Below are 26158 nucleotides of genomic sequence, written 5' to 3' on the forward strand. Positions count from 1 at the left end.
TCAATGATTTCTTGGCACAAAGGGATAATATTTGTTAACAGCATCTTTTTTGTGTATTAATATCCAGCTATTGAAAATTCAAGAAAACAGAACAAAGTAAAGCCAAACCATAAAAGACTGTACTTTTCCTTTTCAGGCTTACGTTATTCTTGATATTTTGCTACCTTCAAATAATAATAATAACAATAATAATAATATTTTTTTATATTATGAAGCACACCTTTTTCAATTCATTGAAAAGTAGTTTACATAAGAGCTGTACAGGTACTGGTATTGATACCTGATAGCATTATGAAAGCCCAGCCAGTGTGTCTGTGGGGAAACTCCTGTAGTGAACAGTTTCAAAATAATCTAGATTTTATGGGATACCTGAGATCATATGCCTGTTTGCAATCCTGTGAATAACCATCTGTGAATACTGCAAAGGAAGTACCAAAGATGTGGAAATGTTTTCTCCCATTCCTTTTTTGAGGGAGATACTCTATAAGTAATTACTCTTCAATTAAAGATCACTTTATTGATTCCCAAGGGAATGATGGGATGGAAAATGTGCACTGTAGCCTGTTTCTCATGTCGCCTGAATCTGATGCGGAAGCATATTAATGAGTAATTGTCATTGAGTTTACAACCTCTATGTCTGAAACTGTTCTTGCCAAACTCAAAGAAAAACTGCTGATGACAATTATGGGAATAGCTTTTCCTCAAGGGCAGTGCTTGTTTCTGGTCCCATGTCAACCTTGGCAAGGGGTAGAAAGCCCTGTACTGAGTCAACATGGATGTGAGATATATTGCTCTATTCCAACTGCTTCTTTGTGCTGTCTGCATTGTAAGCTCCTTGTCCTGATATTCCTCTGACTGGTACTACCTTCCCTTTCCAAACCCTGGAACCCCCACTGGTAACAACATTGATGGTTCTTTAGCAAATGTGTTTCTTACTTGTTTTCGTGATGTACTCAATGTTGTTTCTTCTGTATGTATTTTGTTTTGATTGTTCTGTTTCCTTTTCAAAAAAAGGGACTTCAAAACCAAAGACATGTAGAAATGCATATTATCTTGCAATGGGTTTCAATTTTTCATTTCACATTCATGCTCTATGCTCTTTCACCGTGAGTCACAAAAATCTTGAAAGTGCAATGTTTTTCCTCTTTGGAGAGACTTGTTTTATGTATCATGTGAAGTAAAAAAATTAAGTTGTTAAGTTCACACTTAGATTATTTTACCTTTCTTTCCTTTTTTTGTCAGGAAAGCTATATTTTTAAAAAAATCTTTTAATATTGTATCACAACATTAATTTGTTTCTTTGTAAATTGTCCGAAGGTATATTTTAATAAAATATAATTTTAGAATGAAGTTTGATGTAATAGTAGGTCTCAAAGGACTTTCTATTAAGCTGACTGAGAGTGGTAGACATGCCATAAAATAAATAGCTAGAATGACGGTACAGATCAGGGCTGTTTTCAGCCATTAATAATGTGAAATCAGGAAATATGCTTTTTTCCTTCACCAACCTAGTCACACTTAATGTGGATGTTTAAATTCCACATGATCCACTGTAGCCTACACTGAAGGGGGTGTTTTCCACCTTTATATCACTGTATTTGAATCAGTGTTTACATCTAAAATGGAACTTCAGTAGCTTCAGTTCAGAGACATTGTTGTGTCACTCAGTGAGAAAACAAGTGCTTTTCTTATATGAATTGGATTGTTGAGAAGTCAAAGGCATGTAGCACTCACAGTCCAACCCAATATTGCCCAGGTCTTGTGATAAAAATAAATGCAATTGATTTATCATGGGAGAGCTTTGCTTTTGCTTAACAGCCGCCCAAAAGGAGCCCTGTTCCTTTCTGAGAGCTGAAAGGATTTGTATGTTTCTGTAATGCGTAGCATCAAAACATTGTTTCTGAGTAGTAATAGAAGTCATATCTTTTGCCACTGAGGACTGGGGGTGGAAGAGGGAGAGAGAATTATTAAACCTGGATACATGCACTTTCAAGGAAAAAAAAACCATGCATTTAATTTTTCGTTCAATTTTATTTTCAGTTCCTACACATGATACTTCTGTTTCTATAAATCACAAACATAAGCTACCAGTTTTGCAAAAGCTACAGGCTTAAAGCCTTCATGTGCGTAGCCACACCATTTACACACAGCATGAGCAATGGCAGCATTTTAACATCTGAGCAAATATATGCCAGAATATATATCGTATCAACAGAAACTAAAGAACATGGTTTCATGACAACCTAAGTCATACTATATGCAGTGTGTATGTTTGTAAGTACATTATCTAGGCAAATCTTTGTATGTACTGGCATGAATTGGTGTGCACAGCAGCAAAGGTTGTTCTGTTAGATTTTATAGAAGGAAATGGATCTGCATGTCAGTTCTGTAGTTTCCAGTGAGGTACCACTTGCCGTCAGGAAGTAGCATCTGACAACTAAATTCCTGTCAATACTGACATTGGGTTTAGTCAGATTTTGATCAGCTGTAGAAATTGAAAACCAAGATTATTTTAAATCTTAGTGTCACCAAGCTGTTTGAAACACAGGGGATTTTGCTTCATTTTAAAATATGTAAAAATATTTCTAAAAGGTACAGACCTTTCAGCATATGTGAAATGATGTACCTAAGTGTCTTCTGATTTTGCAGAATTTTGCAATAACTTGTATTATTTTTGTGTTTTATTTACAGTGGAGCTAATTAAAAGACCCTTCCAAACCCTTCCAATACTAAAATTGGAATTTATTTCAGAGAAATTCCTAAATTCCAGTGGATATATGAAAAGCAAAAAGATTGCTTCATAGATTAATCTGTACAATCATTTTAACTTGAAACTTCTTTTCCTTCTTGTTCTGAAAAATCTTACACAAGAGGGCAAGAAAAATAGAGGTGGAAAAATATTAAACTGTAACTTATTCTGTAGACCTATTAATACAAACGGCTTTAATTCAGTGATTTCTTGATATGCAAGAAATACGCCATTGGGCCTTCTATGGGCTTAATTTTTCCAATGGTGATATGTCAGCAATTTTCCTTGTAGGTTATTTTTTAAAATCATCACAATCTTTAGCAGTCAAGCTACACACAAACAGGCTCCACCAAATATTTGCCTTTCTGTAATGCTTATTTTTGCAAAATATAAATATTCATCTAGATCAACAAAGCATGTGACTCCAAGCGTAACTTCAAGTGTGACAGGAGCTCAGTTAGGAAAAAAAAAAGGATATTCTATGCACTGGCCTTATGGCCAGCAACATATGAAAGTATCTTACAGGTCTGAACCTGCAGGTAATGTTGAATAATACATTTCTAGGCACCTCTTGATTTTGCCTTCTCACCTTCTCAGGCATATATTGTATGTATACGTTAATAAGCATTGACAGAAATAGTAGTTCATTTTTCATTGTTTAATTAGCTGAAAGGATTTTCAGTCTTCTGTGACTGAAAAACTATATATATGGTATTTATATCTGGGATGGAGAACAATGTCATGGAGTGTCATTTATAGTATTGAGCTCATTCTTGCAGAAAGAATTGTATATTGTTTGCCATAACTGTAAATGCACAGCTGGAGTTAGGAGGAATAGCATTTTATCTTTCCCTATGTTACAAGAAACTGTGTCGGCATATACTTTGGAGAGATACCTGCTCTTATTACCAAACATCATGTCTTGATAGCAACAGGGAAAACTGAAATGCTGTACTTTTAAAATATTAATATTAGTTTTCAAAAATCATTTGCATCCCAATCCTACCACGTATTGAAGATTCTCACTTCAAAATTCACAGGCTGTGGATTGAAAAGTCCATCAGCTTGAACCTGTAATCATTCATGACTTTATGTACAGTTAAACTGATCATGTTCATGTTTATATATATTCCAGGTTGTACTAAATAGTGTTTACAATTCAGCTGTGTCGTGGTTTAACCCCACAGCTGCGGTCAGCTGTCCCGGCTGTGTCCCCTCCCAGCTCCCTCTGCCCCCCAGCCCACTTGCTGGTGGGGTGGGGTGGGGAGCAGAAAAGGCCTGACTGTGCAAACAGTGCTCAGCGGTAATGAAGACATCTCTGAACCTTCGACACTGTTTCCAGCACAAATGCAAAACAGCCCCATGCTAACTACTATGAAGAAAATTAACTCTGTCCCAGCCAAAACCAGAACAAGCTGTAATAAAGTATTTATAATAATATAATAATTTACAAATGTAGACATTATAATTAGTTATTCACCAATATAACCGTATGTCAGTAATTGTTAATGTAATTATTAGTCGATCATCTTTTTGAAAAAAAGCTTTTTTTCCCTTAATTTTTAATTCATTTACTCATTCTTCTAGTTTCCTTCTGTTCACACACTAAAAATATTCTTTGTAGACATGAGATTTAGAAGTTCAGATAAAAGCCTAAAGTATCTCTTCATTAAAAAAACCAGTATCCTAAAAATTCTTTTGCAGTTTGCTTACATTTTTATCTCTTTTCCTTTTGTTATCTACATATAGCACTTGGCCACATATTCAAATGACGTGTATTCCTACAAAGTAGAGGTTTTTATGGCTGCTGGTTTTGTTGCCATACACATTCCAAATACTTTCCCAAAGTCCTAGATGGCAATTTCCGTACTTTCAATAGGTGGCCTTTATTGTTTTGAACACCTCTGTTGTTGTGCTCCTATGTCATTTTATTAGCTGTTCTCCATTTTCCTCAGTTGTGGTTGTTTTCCTGGGTGAACGATTGTTTCTCCTCCTCACGTGTCACTGTACAAAGTTAACTGTATGTCCTGTTGTAATTGAAATAATGGTGTGTTAATTAAGGCTTTTTACTATACCGTTTCCTGTGAAGAATCAAGAAAATAATTTGAAGCTCTATACACTTGGTTATTAGCTATTTACCAAAAAAATGAACTGAAGGGCCTAATTCAGAAAGCACATCGGCATTTGTTCTAATTCTTTGTAAGTTAATTGCTTTATTTTGTCATGGGAGACGAATGTCCAACATCCATTTTGTGACAGCAGTGGACAGGTACTAAATCCTCAAATATTTCAGCCTAAATGATTCTTGAGAATGCACACAGGTGTACATTTCATGGGTTATTTTAGATGATTTTAAAATCTAATAGTTTATTTGAGAAATTATTTTCATTACTGTTCGATGAAATTTCTTTCTGGATTTTTAAATAATTTGTTTGTTGATGAATAGGAACCAAATTAATCCAAACCTAACCTTTGTCTGTAATGCAGCATTCATGCCCAGCAAACTCAAACAAGAATGTAAATCATGGTTTGTTTGCAAAATGTTGCCAAGCTCATGCTGCCATATTTATAAATCAAAAGTTAAGTTTCATAATTATTATTTTCTAACCAGATAACTATCTGTCAAGCACAACTATGTGCTTCAGATAGATTGGTGGTTATATATTTTCTCTCCCCTTCTCTCTTTCTTAAAATTAAATATGGAGGTATTTTTTAGGGGCTGTGGGGTGGTACTTGGCAGCCTGTGATAATCTGCTTCCATCTGGCCTTTCTACAGGAGAAAAAGTGATGCAGGATGATGAGTTCACCTGTGACCTCTTCCGCTTCCTTCAGTTGCTTTGTGAAGGACATAATTCAGGTTTGTGGGCAGGCTGCCAGTCAGCTAAGCCAAGGTGATGGTAACTAAAGATAAAAGCTCTTCATTGCTGAAGGTTTGGCAACCTTCATAAAATATCATGGATCGTGGAAGAGCTGCTAGACTGTACATGAAAGGAAAATATTTATTTTTGCCAGTTTTCTTAATCAGTTTTAACTTTCTAGAAAAGATAATGGTTTTCAAAATAATGAGTTTTGGATCCTGACCTCCTAGGAAAGGTAAATAAAGATAGGAAAAGGTACATGGTTTATAACTTCTAGACAGTGAAGGTTCAGAGGAAAAATATATTTATTGTATATTTATATATAAATATATAAGGTATATTTATTGTTTTTTGACATTTGTATGCTTTATAGTGTGCACTCTTTGGCACAAATGTCTGTTAGAATTGTGTGTGAAATTACAACATAGATGATGCCTTTCTTGAAGAAGTAGCACTGATTTTAAAAATGCAAAACCAAATTAAACAAATACATGATATTAAGCATATTTTTATTGTTAATGTACATTTCCCTGTGTTGTCTGTATCATTATTAGGGAAGGGAAAAAAAAGGTTTATTTGGCTCTTGGATGTATTTATGATTTTGTAATCAGGAATTTTACAGTTATGCAAATTAATTTTGCTTTTGCTTAACAAAATACATACTAGGTATAATTCTGATGACATTGATGAAATTCTAGAGGTGTAAAAGTAGTCATAAATGGATGAAAATAAGACCAAGATAAAATTCTGTAGACAAAACAGATAATTGGGCTTCTGGCTTCAGGAGTTCACTGGTATGTGATCTCTGCAATAAAATGCTGGAACTCTTAAAAGATTTTTTTTAAAAAAGTTTAAAAAATCCGATCTTTTAAGCTATACTTTCCTAGATCATGTTAAATCAGAACTAATTAACAGGAGTAGTTGTGTAAGTCTTTAACACTTAAATAAATTGAAATCAAACTTCTATTTGAATTTTTAGATTTTCAGAATTACCTGAGAACTCAAACTGGTAACAACACAACTGTTAACATTATCATTTCCACTGTGGATTACTTACTAAGAGTTCAGGTAGGTTAATTATATATGAATTGAGTAGATGAAAATAATGACTTGCAACTATACAATACTTACTGTTGTTTTAAAATTTATTTAATTTATTTGGATAATAAGGCAGAAGTTTGTACGTGAAACTCCGACTTCCTTTATTTCTCTGGAATTTCCTTCAGCAATACATGATTTGTTACCACAGAAGTTCTTTTTACAGCAAAATCATCCTTCACCCTTATCAGAAAATACTGTTTTATTAGATGAGCACATTTATTGATCATGACATTTATTCTGGTCGCTGTAGCCCACGTTGATGAGAAAGGCTGTAATTCTTTACTGGTTACAGTTGTTCAACAGTTGTTATCTTGTACTGTGGGAGTCAAAGACGACGTAAGGGTGAAAGGCTGATTTCAGCTATTACATGCGAGGTAGCAGTGCAGCCCGTTAACCAAGAGCAGGCAGAAGGTAGATACGTGCTAACTGTGTCAGTGAACACCATTAGGTGGTTGTTGACTGATACTACCCTGTGACTCAAAAGTGTTTTGTGTAGTACATGTTAAGCTTCAGCTGCTTATTCATCCGTGTTCTGGTTTAGCCTGAACACTAGGATGCTGTATGGATAGTCATGGGGTGGCATGAAGCAAAGCATAAGAACAACACATCATTTTCTAAGGAGGAAAAAAAAAGCAAAGAATAAAAACAAAAGCAGAAGGCTAGATTAAAATCCGTTCAACCCTCTAGTCTGAATTAGCTCCCTAATCTTTAGGTATGAAAACACTACATTGTCCCAACCCAGTAGAAAGGAAGGAAAAGAAATCTATTTTGTTTCCTGATTGGAGCATGTGAAAGACATGAAAAACATATTTTGTGATAAATGTTAATCACTTCTACCTGTTATTCTTATATTTCCGAAGATCACTGTGCATGATATTTTTTGTATGTTTCTTTTTTAATTTACCTGGTTATGTTTCCCCTTTAATGATACACTTACTGGGTCTGAAGATTCCAGGCTTTGAAAATTTGTGGTTTTTAAGTTGCTGCTGTTACCAATGTTGTTTTTTATCCTTATGTGTTCTGCAGAAGTTGTAGGGACAATATAATGTTTTTCATTCCATTGCTTACTTTGTTGAAACTTTAATAAACTTGCCTTTGGGGAAGATGGAAAAAAAATAATAGTCATGCACACAAAGCAACATTTGCTCCCACTATTGACTAGGTGTCAAGCACATGGTATAAAAAGAGCGTGTTTAACAAACAACATGTAGCATGGTAGTACTACAGAGTCCTCTTCAGAATGCACACGGTTGTATTTCTAAGAGCAGATACCAACAGATTTATTTATTTATTTATTTTAAAAATTATTTACTTAATTTTATTTGTTTCCTGATTGATTCCCTTGAGGTTCTCTTCAAGAACTAAAATTCTTGAAATAATACCGGAGAATCTTTTGGGGGGACATTTAAAATTAAGTACTTTGCAGAGCTAGAATGCTATCTGGTGTTATTTTTCTTGATGAATAACAGGTTAGAGGCAGTTTGAATCATAATTTCTTTGTGCTTCTCACAACTCCTTTTTTTTTAGGAATCCATTAGTGATTTCTATTGGTATTATTCTGGGAAAGATGTTATTGATGAACAAGGACAACGAAATTTTTCCAAAGCTATCCAGGTTGCAAAACAAGTTTTCAATACTCTTACGGAATATATCCAGGTAAATTAGTTTCATTGGAATTTTTTAGATTTGAAAGAAAATTAATCATACTTTTGGCATGAAGATGTAAGGTAGCTAGATATAACATAGATAGAAACATAACAAATGCACTTACTCTTCAATATATTTTAGTGAATTCATTTCAGTAGGAAGTGAAGTCTTGAAATACATATAGCTGTCACTGCTCTTTTGGAACCTTAACAATTTAGTCAAATTTGTAGTTACTAGTAAATAATCATCCTTTGGTTGTATGCAAGACAGTAGAGGTTTTGGGTTTTTTTTGGTATTTTGTTTGCTTGTATGTTTGTTTTAATTTAGCCTAGACTGCAGCAGTGTTACCCACTTTAAAGTCTTCACTTTTAATCCATTGAGAAACTAAGGTCAATGCAAAACACAGTTACTATTTAGTCAATAGAATATTAGATTATATTTTCTGTCAGGAATAAGGCTGTTTTGAGGCATCACTACTGTGCTTGAAATGCTGAAGTCACACATTACATTTGAGAATTACAGAGATGTACTTGAGGTGGACTCTGCAATAAATGAGATTGGGATCAATTCTTTCAAAATAATGTAGTGGTTCTTCCATGATTTGTTAGGAATTCAGTGTAATTTATTTCTTAATTAATTCCGCATGTAAATCAGTCAACAATATTACAGTTTGTTTCTGCATATAAGCAGCAGGTTAGAGAGGATCTCATTAGACTGTTGGGTGTCTATTATACTGTTTTCATTCAAATGAAAAAAATTATTACGAAAATAGTGTTTTATAATTCATGAATATGAAATGTGATAGAATAGGACTGAATAAATATTAATAGAGGCAGCTTGTGTGTATGCCTATTTAGTGTATACTTATTTGCAAATCAGAAGTACATTGTTAGCTGGTAAATATTTTATTTCTTATCCTTTGGGGCTTCAAAAGATTTTGTATTCCTGCTTTTCAGAAGTTGGAATTTTTGGAAAAATATTCTTTAATACTGTGTTCTACAACAGCCAGAAAATGCTGGGGAAAAAATAGTAATCAGGAGTCTGATTCTGTAATCCCTTTGCCAGTTTTGCATTAATCTTCTATAAAGTTATTCCTGATTTATAGAACTACATAGGAAAGAATCAGCTTGAAAATTTGTACCCCTTGAGCATTTGCAGTTTAAAATTGCAAGCAGCTATACTTTGTGTGGTTCTGAATTAGTAAACTGTGACTTGGCTAAAACAGAGGCAGAATGGTTATTAGGAATAGGCATTGTTTACAGTCAGTGATGTTATTAAATAGATAATTCTATATATGTTGAATTTTGTATAGCATATTCCAAAGGACAGAGATATGCACTGCCTTTATATCTTCCTTCCTGGTTTAGCTGAGTTTCGTGGAAATAAACTCTGCTTTGCTTTATTTTTGTTGGCTGAAAAATAGGGGCCGTGTACTGGGAATCAGCAAAGTCTGGCACACAGCAGGCTATGGGATGCTGTAGTTGGTTTTCTTCATGTGTTTGCCCACATGCAGATGAAGCTGTCTCAGGTATTTTTTTGCTTTACTGTTTCTTTTTTATCTTACTAACTTTTTCGTAAAACATAAACAGACTTGTTAATATGTTTGAGTCATTAATAACAACAGTTAATAGGGCAAATACAAGGAAAAATAAGAGGCAGAGGTGATGAAATACAGTTGAGGGAGTAAATTACAATATCATAGTGAGTGTGGATAGTAGGCCTGTATTTGGATTACTGGCCGCAGGCACGATGATCAGATCAAGCTGCAAATGAAGTTTATCACCAATATTCAGAAGAACTAGCCAGTTCCTCTCTTTCGTACCAAAGTTTTGTCCCAGTGTTTTCTGCGATTTCACGCAAGCCTTTTATGGAGGACCCATCTTCATTGATGTGCCCTTCATTGAACCTTAGCTCATCATTAGTGAATCCTAGTTCAACACGCGTGTGCATCTAAGCTTTTCTACTCTTAGCAGAGAAAGAAATGGGTGCGTCGCTTTTGGATGTGAGTACTCATTTCATAAACGATAGAAATAGCGTAGGGGACCGGCATAGTGGGGTTAAAGTTAGGTCAGAAGAATCCTATTATTAAAGTTTATTTTTAAACTTCTTACCTTCAGAAGAATTACACCTCTTAATTGAATGCTGTGATTCTAGGTTTTTTACATAATTTGACTTTCTCATAAGCTTGTAAAGGATTTAGTTGTTAAGGGATAAGGCTCTGAAGGCTCTGAGGTATTTAGATTTCAGTATTTAGTTCCAAATGTATCCACGTAAATATTATTTGCATAAATTACAGTAGTCTTGCTCAAATGGTTTTCCTCCCTGCCCTTGGGACTTTATGGCTGGCAGTAGGCTGATTGCTTAGATTTGTAGGCTCGTGCTTCAGGTATGCTCCTCATTCATTATAGCTAAATAGTCTTCTAGCAAATGGCATCTCAGTGAAACCTGGTTTTAAAGAGTGATGCGTTGAATTTCTACTGAAGTGTATTTATAAGTGCCTGTAGATTCTCTCCTGGGTTTGGAAAATCTTTGTTGTTTTAAGAATTGAAAAAAATTAATCCATGTTTGGGTAGGCCACGGTGGTGGCTGTTGTACTTTATTTCTGTGCCACTAAAGCAACATGGAAAGCAGTAGCTATGTGTTGATTGAGAAATATGATATGGCTATTGGCAAGATTTGTTTTTACATTAATGATAAGTTTATAGTCTCAGCTGTGTCTGGAGTGGCTTCGTAGCATCTCTTAATTACTGCATCTAGAAAATAATGAAACTCATCCTGCCACTTCAGAGACAAGAAGCTTTGCACAATGAGATCCATTGTAGTGTGTAGTTACTCATGCCTTTCTGTGGGATAACAGAAATACGGTCTACTCTAAATGTATGATAAATAGTGGTGGCGTCTTTCTCTTCTGTGGACCTCAAGTTCTTGACTTTCAGGAGCTCCTTTAGGGGCCAGCAGAGCCTCGGGAAAGACCAGAATTGATAGGGGCTCTTTTGTTCATTTATCTTTGTTGCAAGAATATATTCATAAGCTTTTCAAATTCTATTGAAATACCAGTTTTCAAAGGTGAATAGTATGGCTAAATGGATTTATAAAGGAGTTGCAATATGGCTTTGTCTGTAAGTAAGAGCTGTCTAGGCTAAGAGTTTGGGTTTTGTTTTAAATTGGGAGTTTCCAAAGCACTTTTGGAGAATATTTGGAACAAGATTTGAACAGGAACAAAACTAAATCACTGGTCTGCTTGGGGGTTGCGTTTATTTGGTTTTGGGTTTTTTTGTTTGGCTTTTTTTGTTTAGTTGGTTTGTTGGTTTTGGTGTTGTGTTTTTTTTGTTTTGGTTCTTTTTTTTAATTTTTATTTTTATTTTCCTTCTCTAGTTTTGTACTAGGAAGCAACAAGGTGGTATTGGTCATACTTCTTAAGAAATCTCTGTAAGGCAGAAAATTAAAGTAAAATTTTCAATCTAAATGAACAAAGATCATCCAGGATGTAAGCACCTTTTGCAATAAGATTTAGAATGAAAACTTAAAAGACAAATCAATTAGAAATCTTCATTATTTCCAGCTTGTGCTGTTTTCAATCCAAGATCCAAATTGCCATAAAGTACCTTGAGTTTGTTGTGCTAATCACAGAAGTGCAGCAGTGCTCAAGTATTCCTTATCAATGGCATGATGCAGCAATGTATCACTGAGGAAGAAATTAAGCAGTTGAATAAATCTATCCAGATAGATTCCACGTTGAAATCATTGGCAAGTGAATAGGTATACTGAATGAGAAAAAACATGGCTAAAGGAGTCAGTATCATGTCTATTTAAGGATATACTAATGGAACTTTATTAATAAATACTTTGAAATTTTGTTTTAACTTTTCTTTCTCAAAAAACCCAAACTTCAGTGGCCTATAATGGAATCATTCACTTTGAATCATTTTACATTTTGAGCTCTATGTGCTGCTGTCATTTTTACAAGTCTTCATAGCTGTAAACGTGATTACACCAACAGCAACAGTATTTCAGCTGACATGAAACATTACAGAGGCATCTGTGAGCTTGACATAGCCAGTAATTGCTTTAATTTTTTTCACCACTTTCAGTTTTCATTTTGTCTTTATTAAATTACTGTCCTCTAAATAGATGATTGTGTAAATGTTTGATCCTGTAAATATACTGTAAGGAATCAAGCAATTAAATATATTTTCACTGTATTACCAGCTTTGACACTACTACCTTCTTAATTTCTAAGTCTCATTTTTACAAGGTGAAATATGTGTGGACATATATAAATGTCAAAGAAGTCAATAGATCTCTTATTATATGTATTGTGTTCATTATTTAGGATTCCAGCCAAATTGAATTGCTGAAGGAATTAATGGATCTTCAGAAGGATATGGTTGTCATGTTGCTGTCTATGCTGGAAGGTAGTAAAAATTTAATTTGAAATCCTCTTTCACAGTTGTTCTAGGAAAGTTTTTACCTTTGTGATTTTCTTCATGTGGGAAATAATGGTCTTGTTTTCCTTTGGGTTTGTAATTTTCATGTCTTAGTTGTGAGAAGAGTTGTTAGGTCTTAAAGTGAATGGGAAATTTCTATAGTGTAGTTGATATAGTTGATGTTAATTCTAAATGCCATAACTGTATTAAATCCAGCTCTGGTGGAAGTTTTGCTTTATTTCCATGAATTTAGCTTCTCTTTTGGCTTAGGTGAAAAGTTTTTTTGCTATTGAAGTCAATTGAATCAATCCTAAGTTCTAAGAACTGAACCATCTATAAGTCAGTTTATTAACACTTTTACTATATTGAATTTTTTTGGGGGGGTACTGATCATAGCCATAAAGAACAGGCTTTGATTTGTCTAGTCACTAGTTTCAAGGTCCTTTATAGCTAGTACCTGAAATTATGATTCCCCAGAGAACGTGATCATTATCAAGAAATTCTACAATTTCTTTAGCTCCTTTATGGTATTGAATTAGTACTTTCAATACTAGACTAACTAGACGCACACACAGATGACACAAAGATCTGTTTTTCCTTTTTGCTGCTCTACGTGTATCCTATCACATTTATTTTCTTGAGCTAACTGGGAGGCCAGTAAACGCTGCATAGATTGCTACTACTCTTAGAAGGTCACTGAGGAGCAAAGTAAATTCTTAGTATTGTAGGCTGTGCTTCATGAACAAACTACTGAGCTACCCATCTGAACTAATGGGACACTGGTTCTGTCAATGTTGCTGTATAGTAAAATTTATAGTATGCTACCTCGTGTTTAGTACTATATTAAATGTAACAGATGTTTCTCTGTTGGGCTTGTGAGTTCTTCCTTTCTTTAATGGCAAATACTTAGTCACTTGTGGTTTTTCCAAGTCTTAGGGTAGTGTAATTAATAAAAGATTTCTGATTTTACAGCTAGCTTTCTCATGTGAGCGTGTTAGCCAACAGTTTATCATCCATACCGCTTGATTATTTCACTCGTCATTATTATACACTTTTCTTTGCCAAAACATTTGCTGCCATCAGTACCTCTAACTTCATGTTATCACATCTAGGTAATGTTGTGAATGGAACTATTGGCAAGCAGATGGTCGATATGCTTGTGGAATCATCCAATAATGTCGAGATGATTCTGAAGTTTTTTGATATGTTCTTAAAATTGAAGGATTTGACTTCCTCTGATGCATTCAAAGAATATGACCCTGATGGTAAAGGGATAATTTCAAAGAGGGATTTTCACAAAGCAATGGAAAGCCATAAGCATTACACTCAGTCCGAAACGGAATTTCTTCTATCATGTGCTGAAACAGATGAAAATGAGACTCTGGACTATGAGGAGTTTGTGAAACGATTCCATGAACCTGCCAAAGACATTGGTTTCAATGTTGCTGTTCTCCTGACCAACCTGTCAGAACACATGCCCCATGATACCCGCCTGCAAACTTTTCTGGAACTGTCAGAGAGTGTGCTGAATTACTTTCAGCCTTTCCTTGGACGCATAGAAATCATGGGCAGCGCGAAGCGCATTGAACGGGTTTATTTTGAAATAAGTGAGTCAAGTCGGACTCAGTGGGAGAAACCTCAGGTAAAAGAGTCAAAGAGACAATTTATATTTGATGTTGTAAATGAAGGCGGGGAGAAAGAAAAGATGGAGCTTTTTGTTAATTTCTGCGAGGATACCATCTTTGAAATGCAACTGGCTGCCCAGATCTCTGAGTCAGACCTGAATGAAAGGTCAGCAAATAAAGAGGAGAATGAGAAAGATAAGCCCGAGGAACAGGATCCTCGAATGGGGTTCTTCTCTCTCGTGACCATGAAGTCAGCATTAGTAGCTCTCAAGTATAATTTAATGACTCTTATGAAAATGCTCAGCATGAAAAGCCTAAAGAAACAGATGAAAAAAGTGAAGAAAATGACCATGAAGGACATGGTCATGGCTTTATTTTCTTCCTATTGGAGCATTTTGATGGGCTTACTACATTTTGCTTGTAGTGTCGTCCGGGGCTTCTTTCGCATCATATGCAGTTTGCTACTTGGAGGAAGCCTAGTAGAAGGAGCAAAGAAAATCAAGGTGGCTGAACTGTTAGCTAATATGCCAGATCCCACTCAAGATGAGGTGCGTGGGGAAGGAGAAGAAGGGGAGAGGAAGCCAGCAGAAGCTGCACTGCCTGCAGAAGACTTGACAGATCTGAGAACTTTATCAGATGAGAGTGATCTACTTTCGGATATATTTGGCTTGGATTTGAAACGAGAAGGGGGACAGTATAAACTGATCCCTCACAATCCAAATGCTGGTTTGAGTGATTTACTGAGCACTCCCTCCTTATCTCCAGTGCCTGAGGTGCAGGAAAAAATCCAGGTAAACTGTACCTTTTATTTCTGCTGTATGTTTCTCTCTTTCATATGTTAAGTATAGTCTTGAAAAAAACCCTTGCAGCTCTGTTTTTCTGGGGTTTGTGACATATATTTTAAGGAATTGCTTGTAATTACTGGTGTTTACCCTCTCGGATGTCATGAACTTCAATTCCCACAGCCTTCTGTAAGTACATAATGTTTTGGTTTGCTTTTAATTCGGTATCAAAATGTCTCTTCATTAATGTAAATTAAAGTATCATCTTCTCTCAGGGTTTAGATTGTTTTTTAAAAAAAGCCTAACATTCTGCACTCTATGTACCCTTTTTACTAACTCTGTACTGCATAATAGTATGTAGACACTTTTTTTTTTAAATCTGACTTTCTATAGGAGCAGGTGAAAGAAGAGGAAAAGGAAGAGAAGGAGGAAACAAAATCTGAACCTGAAAAAGCCGAGTATGTATTACCTTAACTTCTGATCCTTCAAACTGTGGTTTGTTTCACTGAAAAAAACAGCTTGATTTGTACTTACTTCTTTGCCTTTAATTTTGTGTCTATTTGTGTTTCACAGTTAGGATTTTTTTCAATCATCCTCCACATCTGTGCACACTCACACAAAAATGCCATGTAAATAGTATCACTCAGATTTTATGAATTTCCCTCTTCCAGCAGCATCCTTTGTAATGCTGATTTAATTTCTTTTAGTATGTGTTTGATTGATTAAGTTTTTCTTGGCAAGTCTGAAAGTTAAAAGAAAATCTCTTGGGAAACATGTAAGAGCACCTGCATTCCAGAGACTTGTTATCTGTCAGTGGTAGAGACTGAATCTGTTTTGCCCTTCCCATTTGGTATGACCTGTTTTGAGTTATTTGGATTTTGCAAAACTTTAATATTCCAAGGTAATTTTAATGAATTACTAAGTACTCTCACATCTTTATGAAGAACGAGTGCTAGCATTTGATAAATGATAATTTTAATCAGTTTAGGCTATGTTAAAATAAAAATAGTGGAAAGCAAAACATGATGCTTGGTTTTAACCAGTACAAGTATGACACTCCATCCCTGTATGTTATGGTTCCTGATACGTGTACAGTTCCTGTAGCTGATATGTCACTGTCAAAATTCTGAGTTCCTTAGACTCAAGCTCTCTCCTTATTGCTGTCCTGGGATGACAAAGACTTGCCCACCCACCACAAAAACTCTTCTTCCTGATCAGTACAGCAAATTGCCAACTTAGCCAGTATAACTTTGTGAAGGAGCGTGTTGCTGACTTTTGAAGGTCGCTTCATTGTTGTTTGCTCCGCTTGCCTGTGTGAGTTGCAGCGGTACCTGTGCTCTCTGTGAGGAGTGCAGTGCCTGCCGCTGTTAGCTGCCCTGAAACCGCTCCTAACAGAAGGCAAACTTTCAAGTGAATTTTCATGTGAAAATTTATCACGTGTATTCTAGTAAGAGAAGCAGCTTAGGACATCAGCTATTCTGTTTGTAGATAGGTACAGAGAAATTAATAATGTAACATATACGTTGCCTCTCACTCTGGTTTCGCTTCAAATGGAGTTCTGTGATCCTTTCATCTGCCATGCTGTCAGGTCAAGTGAACTTCTAAGATAATTCACAGTTCCTTAGATCATGTGTTTGGAGAAGGCAGCCCACTAACTATGAATTTCTGTAATCAAACAGCAGGGTGATAATCACACATCAAATGCTGTCAAGCTTTCTTATTTCTATCTCCTCCTGGAGTGGGTACTTATGAATTCCTCCGGTGGTCAGAAATGCAGAATTTAAAACTTGGGGTTTGGCTTATAAACACACGAAGAACCAAAGTTTTCTGCAACCTTTGAGGGAACTGGATAGTTAAAATGCCCGAGGTTGGAAGGGAGCACTTAATCATACAGGCACTCATACATACAGCCGTCAGCTTACAGACATTTGTCAGTGCAGGTGTTAGCTGCACAATAATGAAGCAGACCCTCAGGTAATAAGGTTGGCAGATTCTGCCTCTACCAGTTACCATCTGCACTTCAAGTAAGTTTAATTATCTGTAACTTAACCAGACTGTTGCCCTTGCCAATGCTTTGGGCTGAAGAGGGATGTGTGTCTCCTTGTCGTTTGTGTGTGAACTGTGTGAGTCATGAGTACATGAGCCTCATGAAAATATGCAATGACCTCTTTCAGAGTGTGATTTTAACTTCTTGTTTAGCAATTTTATTAATTTGAGATATTATTTTGGTTTCATTTGTGTCCTAAGGGGAGAAGATGGAGAAAAAGAAGAGAAAGTCAAGGAGGACAAAGGAAAACAGAAATTAAGACAACTTCATACTCACAGATATGGAGAACCAGAAGTTCAGGAATCAGCTTTCTGGAAGAAAATCATTGCATACCAACAGAAACTTCTTGTAAGCTGTTCTCTAGACTATGCATTTAGCTGTTGGCAGGGATGTGTACCACCATATTATTCTACCAATATAAAGACAAATTTGCATCTGATTAAGCTCATTTTTCTGTCCGCCATCATCCATAAAAAGGACATAAAGGCAAAGATTTAACTGGAATGTTAAAGAAAAAAAAATGCATTAATTACTTAGTAGACAAGATATTAGTTCTTTGGGATTACGGCCCAAACTCATCCAAGATGCTTATCCATCACTGGAAAAGAACTGTGCATTTTAATGTGAATAAAATGTCCTGAATTTCCACAGCTGCTTGTGAGCCTGTAGGATTTGTCTTTCCTTGAGAGACAATTTTGGGAAATGACAAGCTCTGCTATAAAAAGAATTTATTAAGATACAATGCTTAGCCTAAAATTCATAAGAAAAGAAGTTACAGATTTTTTTGTGAAATAGCAAGTTATTATTTGAGAAACTTCTCAAAACCTGTGGAAAATAAGACAAATTAAAATAGTGTAACTGTATCTGAGAGTATCTCAGTAAAATATGATATCCCCTAGTTTGCTGTAGAACCATTTAAAATCCATGCTTTTGTTATCTAGGAGATTCCATGAATATTCTGTGAAGCTGGTGTGAAATGCAAAGCAAAAAGAAATACACTTCTGCTGTATATCTAATATATACGATTGTTTAGGGCCAGCCTACTTCTAACATGAGTAGCAGCAAAAGTACAAAACTGCTTTCACGGCTTTAATAAGGAATTAACTGTTCAGCTTTTGGTTTTGAACTCATTCATTTTTTAAGGCTAATCATGTACCAGTCATGCAAATTTCACTTAATTTTTTTTCTAATAGTCTTATTTAATAATTCACTAATAGTCATCTCTGGTTAGGGCTGAAAATATGGAAGAATTCCCCCGTCAGAATTAGAGCATTCAAAATGTGTGCTAGAAAGGTTTGTGGCTCATCAGGAAGGGAAAAGGTACATTTCTGCAATCCTTTTGATAGCATCATAATGTGAGAGAAGCTTTGTATTTGTGGTACTTCGGTCACAGATGAACTTTCTGCTGTTCTGGTAAAAATGCAATTGATTTTGGGATAGAAGAAGATTTAAAATAAAAATGTGCAGACATTTTTGTTTCTTGGTAAAACAATTTCCCATATGCAAGATTATTGAAACAGGGAAGATGGAGATTTCTGTATTACTAGTGCATTAATATTACATTATGTTGTCTCTGTGTTGTCTCTAAGTGTATTGAGAGGATAATGAAAAAGATGTAAGAGGCAATTAGAAATTCTTCATCCTTTTCTGCATGGAGGGAAGCAAAACGTCCTTTATCCATTATTGCACATATGGAGTAGGAGAGACTTTGTACATCAAAATCAAAATGTTTGATTTTTTTTTTTTTTTCATTTTCTATTTATAATTCTACATAGGGGAAACAAATGAAGCAAGCCCCATGCAACAACGTAGTAACTGTTGTGGTACCATTGTTAGGCAAAGTGTATTTATGTTCTGTTTCTATTTTCAGAATTATTTTGCACGAAACTTTTACAATATGAGGATGTTGGCATTGTTTGTTGCTTTTGCCATCAACTTCATCCTGCTTTTCTATAAGGTAAACTTGTCAAAATGTTACTTTTCAAGTAACATTCAGGTTTTGTAGACAATATACTATGGTAAAACTGCCTAGCCTAGCAGATTCAATACCTGCTTCATACTGCCACTTCAGAAATCTAACACAGCGAGAGCTCAAGTGTTTGTGTGAAGTAATAATAGACTTCCAGTACACAAATACCTATTCACAAAGTTCTGCGTTGCGACAGAAGCAGCAGCCTGAAAGGCATACCCGTGCCTCAGATGCTCCATTTCACAGTTCAGTGCCTCAGACAAGTGCAGCCTTCACTGGCAACTTAAACTAATACATGTCAGCTGAGATGTTTTCTCATGCTCTGAGGAGGTGTGTACAGCAAGGAGAAGTCACCTCATCTCAAACTGCCTAGAATATCACTAAGCATTGTCAAGACTTCTAGTATTCAGCTCTATTTGGGTCTTCAGACTCGAGTCACTTTCTGGCAGAGCCCTGCTGATAAAGACTACGTGTGGGAATGTCAGGAGTTGCCTGGGTTTCTTCCGAGAGGGCTATGCCCTTTCTTAGATTTGAGGTGATAAAATTCTGCATGGCCCGAATTTGCTTCCATAGAAAGAGAGCGGGAGGGTGGGGGGAAGAAAATGAACTCTATCACAGATTGGTGTCACAAGGTGAAAGGGTCTTTGTGAGGTATTCTCTGTGGGCATTTTTATGCAAAACATTCTTTCCTCATAATGATATTGTCCTTGGTATCATTGTTTTCCATTATACTACTTACTTGTAGTAGTGTAAAGCTCCTGCCAAAGGAAAACTGCTGCAATATTAAGATTAAGTGATTTAAACAGGTCTCCACATCTGCTGCGACAGAAGAAAAGGAAGTTCCTGTGGTATCTGTTGGGGAAAGTACCAAGATGAACAGTCTGGAGAATGACAACCAGAGGGTCATTGCAGTGCATTACGTCCTGGAAGAAAGCAGTGGCTACATGGAGCCCACACTGCGGATTTTGGCCATCTTACACACAGTCATCTCATTCTTCTGCATCATAGGGTATTACTGTTTGAAAGTAAGAAAAACAGAACACTGTTTTTCCTTCTAGCTTTGTACTTCTTTATCCATGGAGTAGTATAGACTGGAACAAAGTCATAGCAACGTTGCTAAAGCAGGTTGAAGGACTGTGTAAAGAAACTCTGTTGTTTAGTGTAGCCTACACAGACATGTATTAGGTGACGTGGGAAGTCAGGAAGTTACAGGTCTGAGCCTGGCTTGCTGTGCTGATACAGCATTTGCACTGTTGCCGTGTCAGCCAATTACAGCAGTAACCTGTATCAGAAACTGCTTGTGACTGTCACAGACAAGCTGTGTACACATGGCCAGAGGGACCTTAGGTGACAGTGTCTCCATTACTGGTCAGCTGGCTTGTCCGAAAAGCATGAAGCGTTGTGGGCTACCACATGGTGTGGCTCTAGGCAACGCCTACATCTCATAAGCTGGTGGTAGTGCTTTGGCAGGAACTTAAGCATCTTTTAATGCAGAAGGTCTCTGTTAGGGATATAAGGAATGACGATGCCACCATTACTGGCAAAATGCTGCTTCTGGCTTAGGAAGATCAAATGCCATAAATCTCTTGAGCTGGGAGAGGCATATCTGGGATGTACTTCCCCCATTTTTACACTCTTCCTGGGGCAAACCCTAAAGGTCAAAGTGCAAGATAGTACGAAATTAAATGGATCTTTGCTATGACCCGGTGTGGCTACTCCTTTTTCTTTAAAATGTCTTTATCAAAGTTTTTTATGTGGTCCTTGATATTTTTCTTTTCCTCTTTTAATAGATAATATTTTTTCTATGCTAAAAAAGACACAATCTGCATTTGTAGTTGACGCAAATGGTCATACTATGCATTAAGTGGTTGATATTCATATCTACCTTAAGTGCCTCTGCAGGTCAATAAATACTAAAACATGTTTTCCTGTGTCACTGATTGGCATGCAGCAGGAAAGCTTAGATTTCTGGCTTTTGAGATGTCCTCATATCTTTTTTTTTTTTTTTCCACACTGTGACTTTTTATACTACTTTCCCACACTCTTTATTTATACTACATTTATTCTCTGACTAGAAGGAAAAGACATTATCATCATTATTTTCTTTAATGAACTGCCTTCTTTCCAATTCTGAAACCCTGAAGAAAAGACCAAATATGGTTTCTGTCTGTCTTTGGAGATATACTGCTTTCAAAATTAAAAATCTTCAGAATTGCAGGTCTATGTATGAGGTATTTGCTTCTGAAGATTACTCTGCATGAAATCCACTTTTTTTTTTTTTTCCAATTAGTTGTCTGAAAATAAGATAGGAACTATTGTTACTGTATCTAATGCAATAACCATGTTGCTTGAGTAATCTACTTTTAATTACTATTATTTCACTATACTTTACGTCCAGCTTTGACTAGTAATATAGTCAAGGTAGGTAATGCAGGGTGGGTGGATTCTGGAGACCTGCGAAATAAGGAAAGAGCAGGGGTTACCTTTGTTGGTAACAGGTTTCCAAGAAAAATCCATTCCGCTGGGTCCACTAGTTACATCTGCCTTCTCAGAATGTTATCCAGCTGATGAGTTATCGGTAAACCCTGATCCTTACTGCTCAGCTGTGTCACCTGCTGGCAAAGAACTACAGAGCACAAGTATATAGAATGTGGATGCGATTTAAGGATTTTTCTTTTTACTGCTTCCAGCCTTTCTTTGCTCTCTACTGTGAAACTACTTTTGCTTCCTGCTGTGAAACCTCAAGAATTTTTTTTAGCAAATGAAAGGCAACCTCTAACAGCTCTGCGTATCAACATGCAATCCAAAAGTGTGATCCCAAATTAATGTTTTGCAACCAGAATTTCTAAGCTTTTAAAAATTATTTTCACTTGACTAACTCTAACAGCTCCATAGCACCGAAGAACTATTTTTATTTGAAGGATCCCTTTTCGGGGTTTTTTGGCCATCTTTTTACAACTGCGTGGCACACTGTAGTTATATGATTTTGAATGACCTGGTCCTTATACGCCTATACCTTTGCAGTGTTCTGGGTAATTGTCAAGTCTTTACGTTTTTTTAAATACTATTTTTGCTCTGTTCAGTTTTCATACTTAATTTTTATAACAACCAGCTTTTCTTAAAAATTTGCAAACATGTCGGTGCATTTTAAATAATTCCTGGTATTGTTTTCACCTGCAGGTTCCACTGGTTATTTTTAAGAGAGAAAAGGAAGTGGCAAGAAAATTGGAATTTGATGGGCTGTATATAACTGAACAGCCATCAGAAGATGATATTAAGGGACAGTGGGATAGACTCGTAATCAACACACAGTGAGTTTTTACCTATTCTGTCTCTGTAGCTTTGCAAGTAATTGTTCTTCAATCTCCACAGCTATATGGTTGATTATCCAGCTTGTCTGAGATAAACAATTGTCAGGGATATACTTCTAGCAAGGGTATACATAATATTTCAGACACCTGTTATGCTAATGTTTAGCATTACTTTTTAAATTATTCATTCCCAGGTCTTTGTTTTAAAATTATTTCTGTTCCATAAAAGAAAAAAAAATAGCAATAAATTTATTTTGGCAAGCACACTGATGATTGTGTATTGCTGTCAGTTCAAGAGTGAACTGTGCTTTGCATCCTTTTAGTGTCTCTTGAAGGCTCTCCTTTAGGAATATATTTAAAGTCCCAACTCTCTGCCTGGTGGGACTGTGAGCTCCAGCTGCTTTAGAACCCTGTCTGCAGGCATCGACTCTGCCACTTGTTCCCAGCTACATTAACGTGGTAGGCTGAATGTTATTTGGCAATTTCCATTCCGGTGACTTCACAAATGACTAGCTGGCTATAGCAACAGAGAGCCTCTAAGAAACAAAATCAGTATCTAATTTTTGTGACATTTCAGTAACTACTGCATCTTCTCATGATCATCTAAAATGTAATCTTATCTGTGTTTTTCAGGTCTTTTCCAAATAACTATTGGGACAAATTTGTGAAGAGAAAGGTAAGGCTTATTTTTAAAAATATGCATGAAGTTAAAATAAAGCTTTAATGTTTGTTTATTTTCCTGTTTGAAGAAAAGAGAACTGTCCTTCTTTGAAATATAACTTTCAGTGTAGATTTCCATATTTACCATTTTAAAATACACACTTTCCTTATGCTTACAACTACTTTTGTGTGGTTTGGATAGTTTTAATTTCAAAGTTTTTCTGCATACAGCTTGTTGTGTAAAACAGGAATCCAAATACATGCATGAAATGCTGTGGAGAGTTTCTCTGTACACTTGTACATACATTGCAACCTATGTAGCTTATTTTGCCTGTGTGTATTTATGTATTCATCTCCACGCACACAGAACAGAGTCCCTCACCCAGGAGAGGGTTGGAAAGGAATTTGATAAGAAGATAGGACATATTGAGATGTTTAGGCACAGGGCATAGTCAGACAACTGTACTGATGAGCATCTGGCCCTTTTTGTCCCTTACCACTCTGTTTTCCCACACTTGCTCCTCCCCAAATGACCTAAATCCATCCCATTTCCCACCTTTGCTTCTTCCCTGTAACATTCAATAATAAGTTCTGTGGAATCTCCAAATGTTCTTCCTTTCACCATCCCGTAATGTATCCCAGGTCCCTTGGCATTAAGTTTCTCAGTTGGAAAGGTGATCTGGAGAGCTACTCCCAGTGACTCATCTCACTGGGTTTCACGCCTGGACACTGGGGCTGAGGCTCTCCTGGGACAGCCCTGGGAAGGACCAGGCAGTGTGTCCATGCATCAGGAGTCTGTAATTTGGGTTCCTGCCTGCCGTCGCACCCCTGTGCTCCTCTAGGCTCCAGGAGATGGCCCTTTGATGGGCGGCTGGCTCCCGTGAGGGGCCTAGTTGTAGCTGGGCAGGGTGTTCTTTGGACTCTTGCCCAGCTGTTCTCTCTCGGTGGTCCTTCATGGGTGTGCAGATGAGCTTTTATCGCATAACAGTCTCTCTCTCTCAAAAATAGTCCTCTATAAGCAGAGACTGTTGAAGTTCATTTCTTACAAACGTTATGTCAAATGTTTTCTCAGCTTGCTCTTAGAAAATAAATGTTATGTTTGTACCACAGCTTACAACAAGAATAATCTTCCTAGTGTATTTGGTCACAATTGAAAAAGAGGGTGTTTATGTTGCTGGATCAGATCTACCCCCTTCTTCACGCCATTTGATGCCAGTCTTGAATAACGCTTTTGAAAACATCTTTTTAAACACTAGTAGCTCTTCTGTGTTATAACAGTTTTAGGCCAACCTGTCTAAAAAATGCTTTGAGTTGTGCATTCATTTTGCTGTTGAAAGGTTTTTTAGCATATTTGAAGTTCTTAGATACATATATCTATCTGTCTATCTAAGCAGAGGAGGCACTAGTTTGCTCAGAGTACTCAAGAAAGAAATTAAATGTAGTAGATCAAGGAAGGTTCCTATTAAAAGGAAAGGAGCGTGGTTTTGAGTTGCATGGAAGGTTTTGGTATTTTATCTTTGGCTGAGGAACTGCTCTGCACAGATTGAAGTGCCTTCAAATACAGTATTTTGCAAAGAATGTTTTCTCTTTCATATATTCAGATTTATATATAAATATACTTAAATTCCCAGCCTAGTGAATGATACCCAGTTATGAAACATTGCTTTCAGATACATGACAAGGAAGGCCTGTCTCTAAAAAACTGCAAAATTATCAATTAAAATTAAATCATTACTTATTAGAAAGCTGGTAAAATACCACCTCGCTGGCAGGAGTCATTCAGTTATAAACTTCTTACTCAAAATTTTGTGTTTTTTATTCTTTTGAAAATGAGAAGAGAGAGATTATATTTAGGAAGGAGCTGTGCGTTCAGTGAGAATGAGAGCAAGAAAATGTTCATTTCCAGAAAAGTTTATTGTGAAGCATTCCAATTTAATAAGAAAGAGATAGTTTGAATTCACTGAAAATCATTTTTAGCTGTAAGTCTCTGTTCAAGATCTTTTGATTCTTACATATTCTATGTGTATTATATTTTACTTTTGTTAATAACTAAACAAAAATAAGATCATAAAATTATACAATGAAGCTAGTTAATAAGTCAGGACATTTTTCACAACTATTTCAATGTGAAATACTTCCCCTTGAAAGAAATAAAAAATTGCCAATCCAGATATTTGGGTTACTTAAAAAACTTTTATAAACAGAATAAATTTTTTGGGCATGTGGTTGGTTTGGGTTTTTTTATTTTATTTTTATTTTATGTTCTTAAATGGAGCAACTAGTAAGGGTCAAATACTGTCTTTGAGAAATCTTATTTTAGTCAGGTTTTCACACAGCTAGGATATTTAAAGCATCTCTTTATGTGTGAACACACAGTGTATTTTTCTTTTGTCAGTGAAAATACTGATTTAGTTCTTGTTTTGCTGGGTTGCTTTCCTCTTCCTGTTCTCATTAAATGAGTAGAAACATCTTGTCTTTGACACCCACCCCTTGCCTCTATTGAATTGATTGAAAATGAGCAGAAAAAAAAAAAAAACCCAAACAGAAAATTACTGGCTGATATGATAGACAGATGGAAACAAACAGATGAAAAAGATCATGTACATTAAACCTCTTGTCTTCAGAAACCAGGCTAAAAAACAACTTGTCTACCCAACTGATTCTGTTGAATATTCCCTCTAACTTTAGGTCATGGATAAATACGGTGAATTCTATGGCCGTGACAGGATCAGTGAGTTACTAGGAATGGACAAAGCTGCTCTTGATTTTAGTGATGCTCGAGAAAAGAAGAAGCCAAAGAAGGATAGCTCCTTATCTGCTGTGTAAGCATTTGCTTCTGTTTTGTTTGTGTGGTTGGCTTTTTTTGTTTGGATTTTTTTCCCCCAGGGTTTTAAAGGTAAAATTAAGCATTCAAAGTTTGTTATTCAGCTTTGAATTTTCTTCTTGCTCTTTTTTGTACATCTATATAATATAGATCAATTC

The 26158-nt window shown here is 36.0% G+C and overlaps 1 protein-coding gene across 2 annotated transcripts in view; it reads left to right on the top strand.

Annotated features, from left to right (window-relative positions):
* The window catches only part of RYR2 (ryanodine receptor 2), a 455638-nt gene that overhangs the window by 391187 nt on the left and 38293 nt on the right, over positions 1 to 26158 (top strand). For both annotated transcript variants that reach the window (XM_080389100.1, XM_080389099.1), the window contains exons 84-96: positions 5526 to 5606; positions 6587 to 6675; positions 8236 to 8364; positions 9779 to 9883; positions 12689 to 12770; positions 13895 to 15198; positions 15583 to 15647; positions 17437 to 17584; positions 19107 to 19193; positions 20012 to 20230; positions 22386 to 22516; positions 23150 to 23192; positions 25865 to 25998. In XM_080389100.1, the coding sequence (XP_080245226.1) occupies positions 5526 to 5606; positions 6587 to 6675; positions 8236 to 8364; positions 9779 to 9883; positions 12689 to 12770; positions 13895 to 15198; positions 15583 to 15647; positions 17437 to 17584; positions 19107 to 19193; positions 20012 to 20230; positions 22386 to 22516; positions 23150 to 23192; positions 25865 to 25998 (2617 nt within the window). The remainder of the gene's footprint in view (positions 1 to 5525; positions 5607 to 6586; positions 6676 to 8235; positions 8365 to 9778; positions 9884 to 12688; positions 12771 to 13894; positions 15199 to 15582; positions 15648 to 17436; positions 17585 to 19106; positions 19194 to 20011; positions 20231 to 22385; positions 22517 to 23149; positions 23193 to 25864; positions 25999 to 26158) is intronic.

The sequence above is a fragment of the Falco punctatus genome (genome assembly GCF_963210335.1).
Source record: "Falco punctatus genome assembly, chromosome: 5".
Lineage (NCBI taxonomy): Eukaryota > Metazoa > Chordata > Aves > Falconiformes > Falconidae > Falco > Falco punctatus.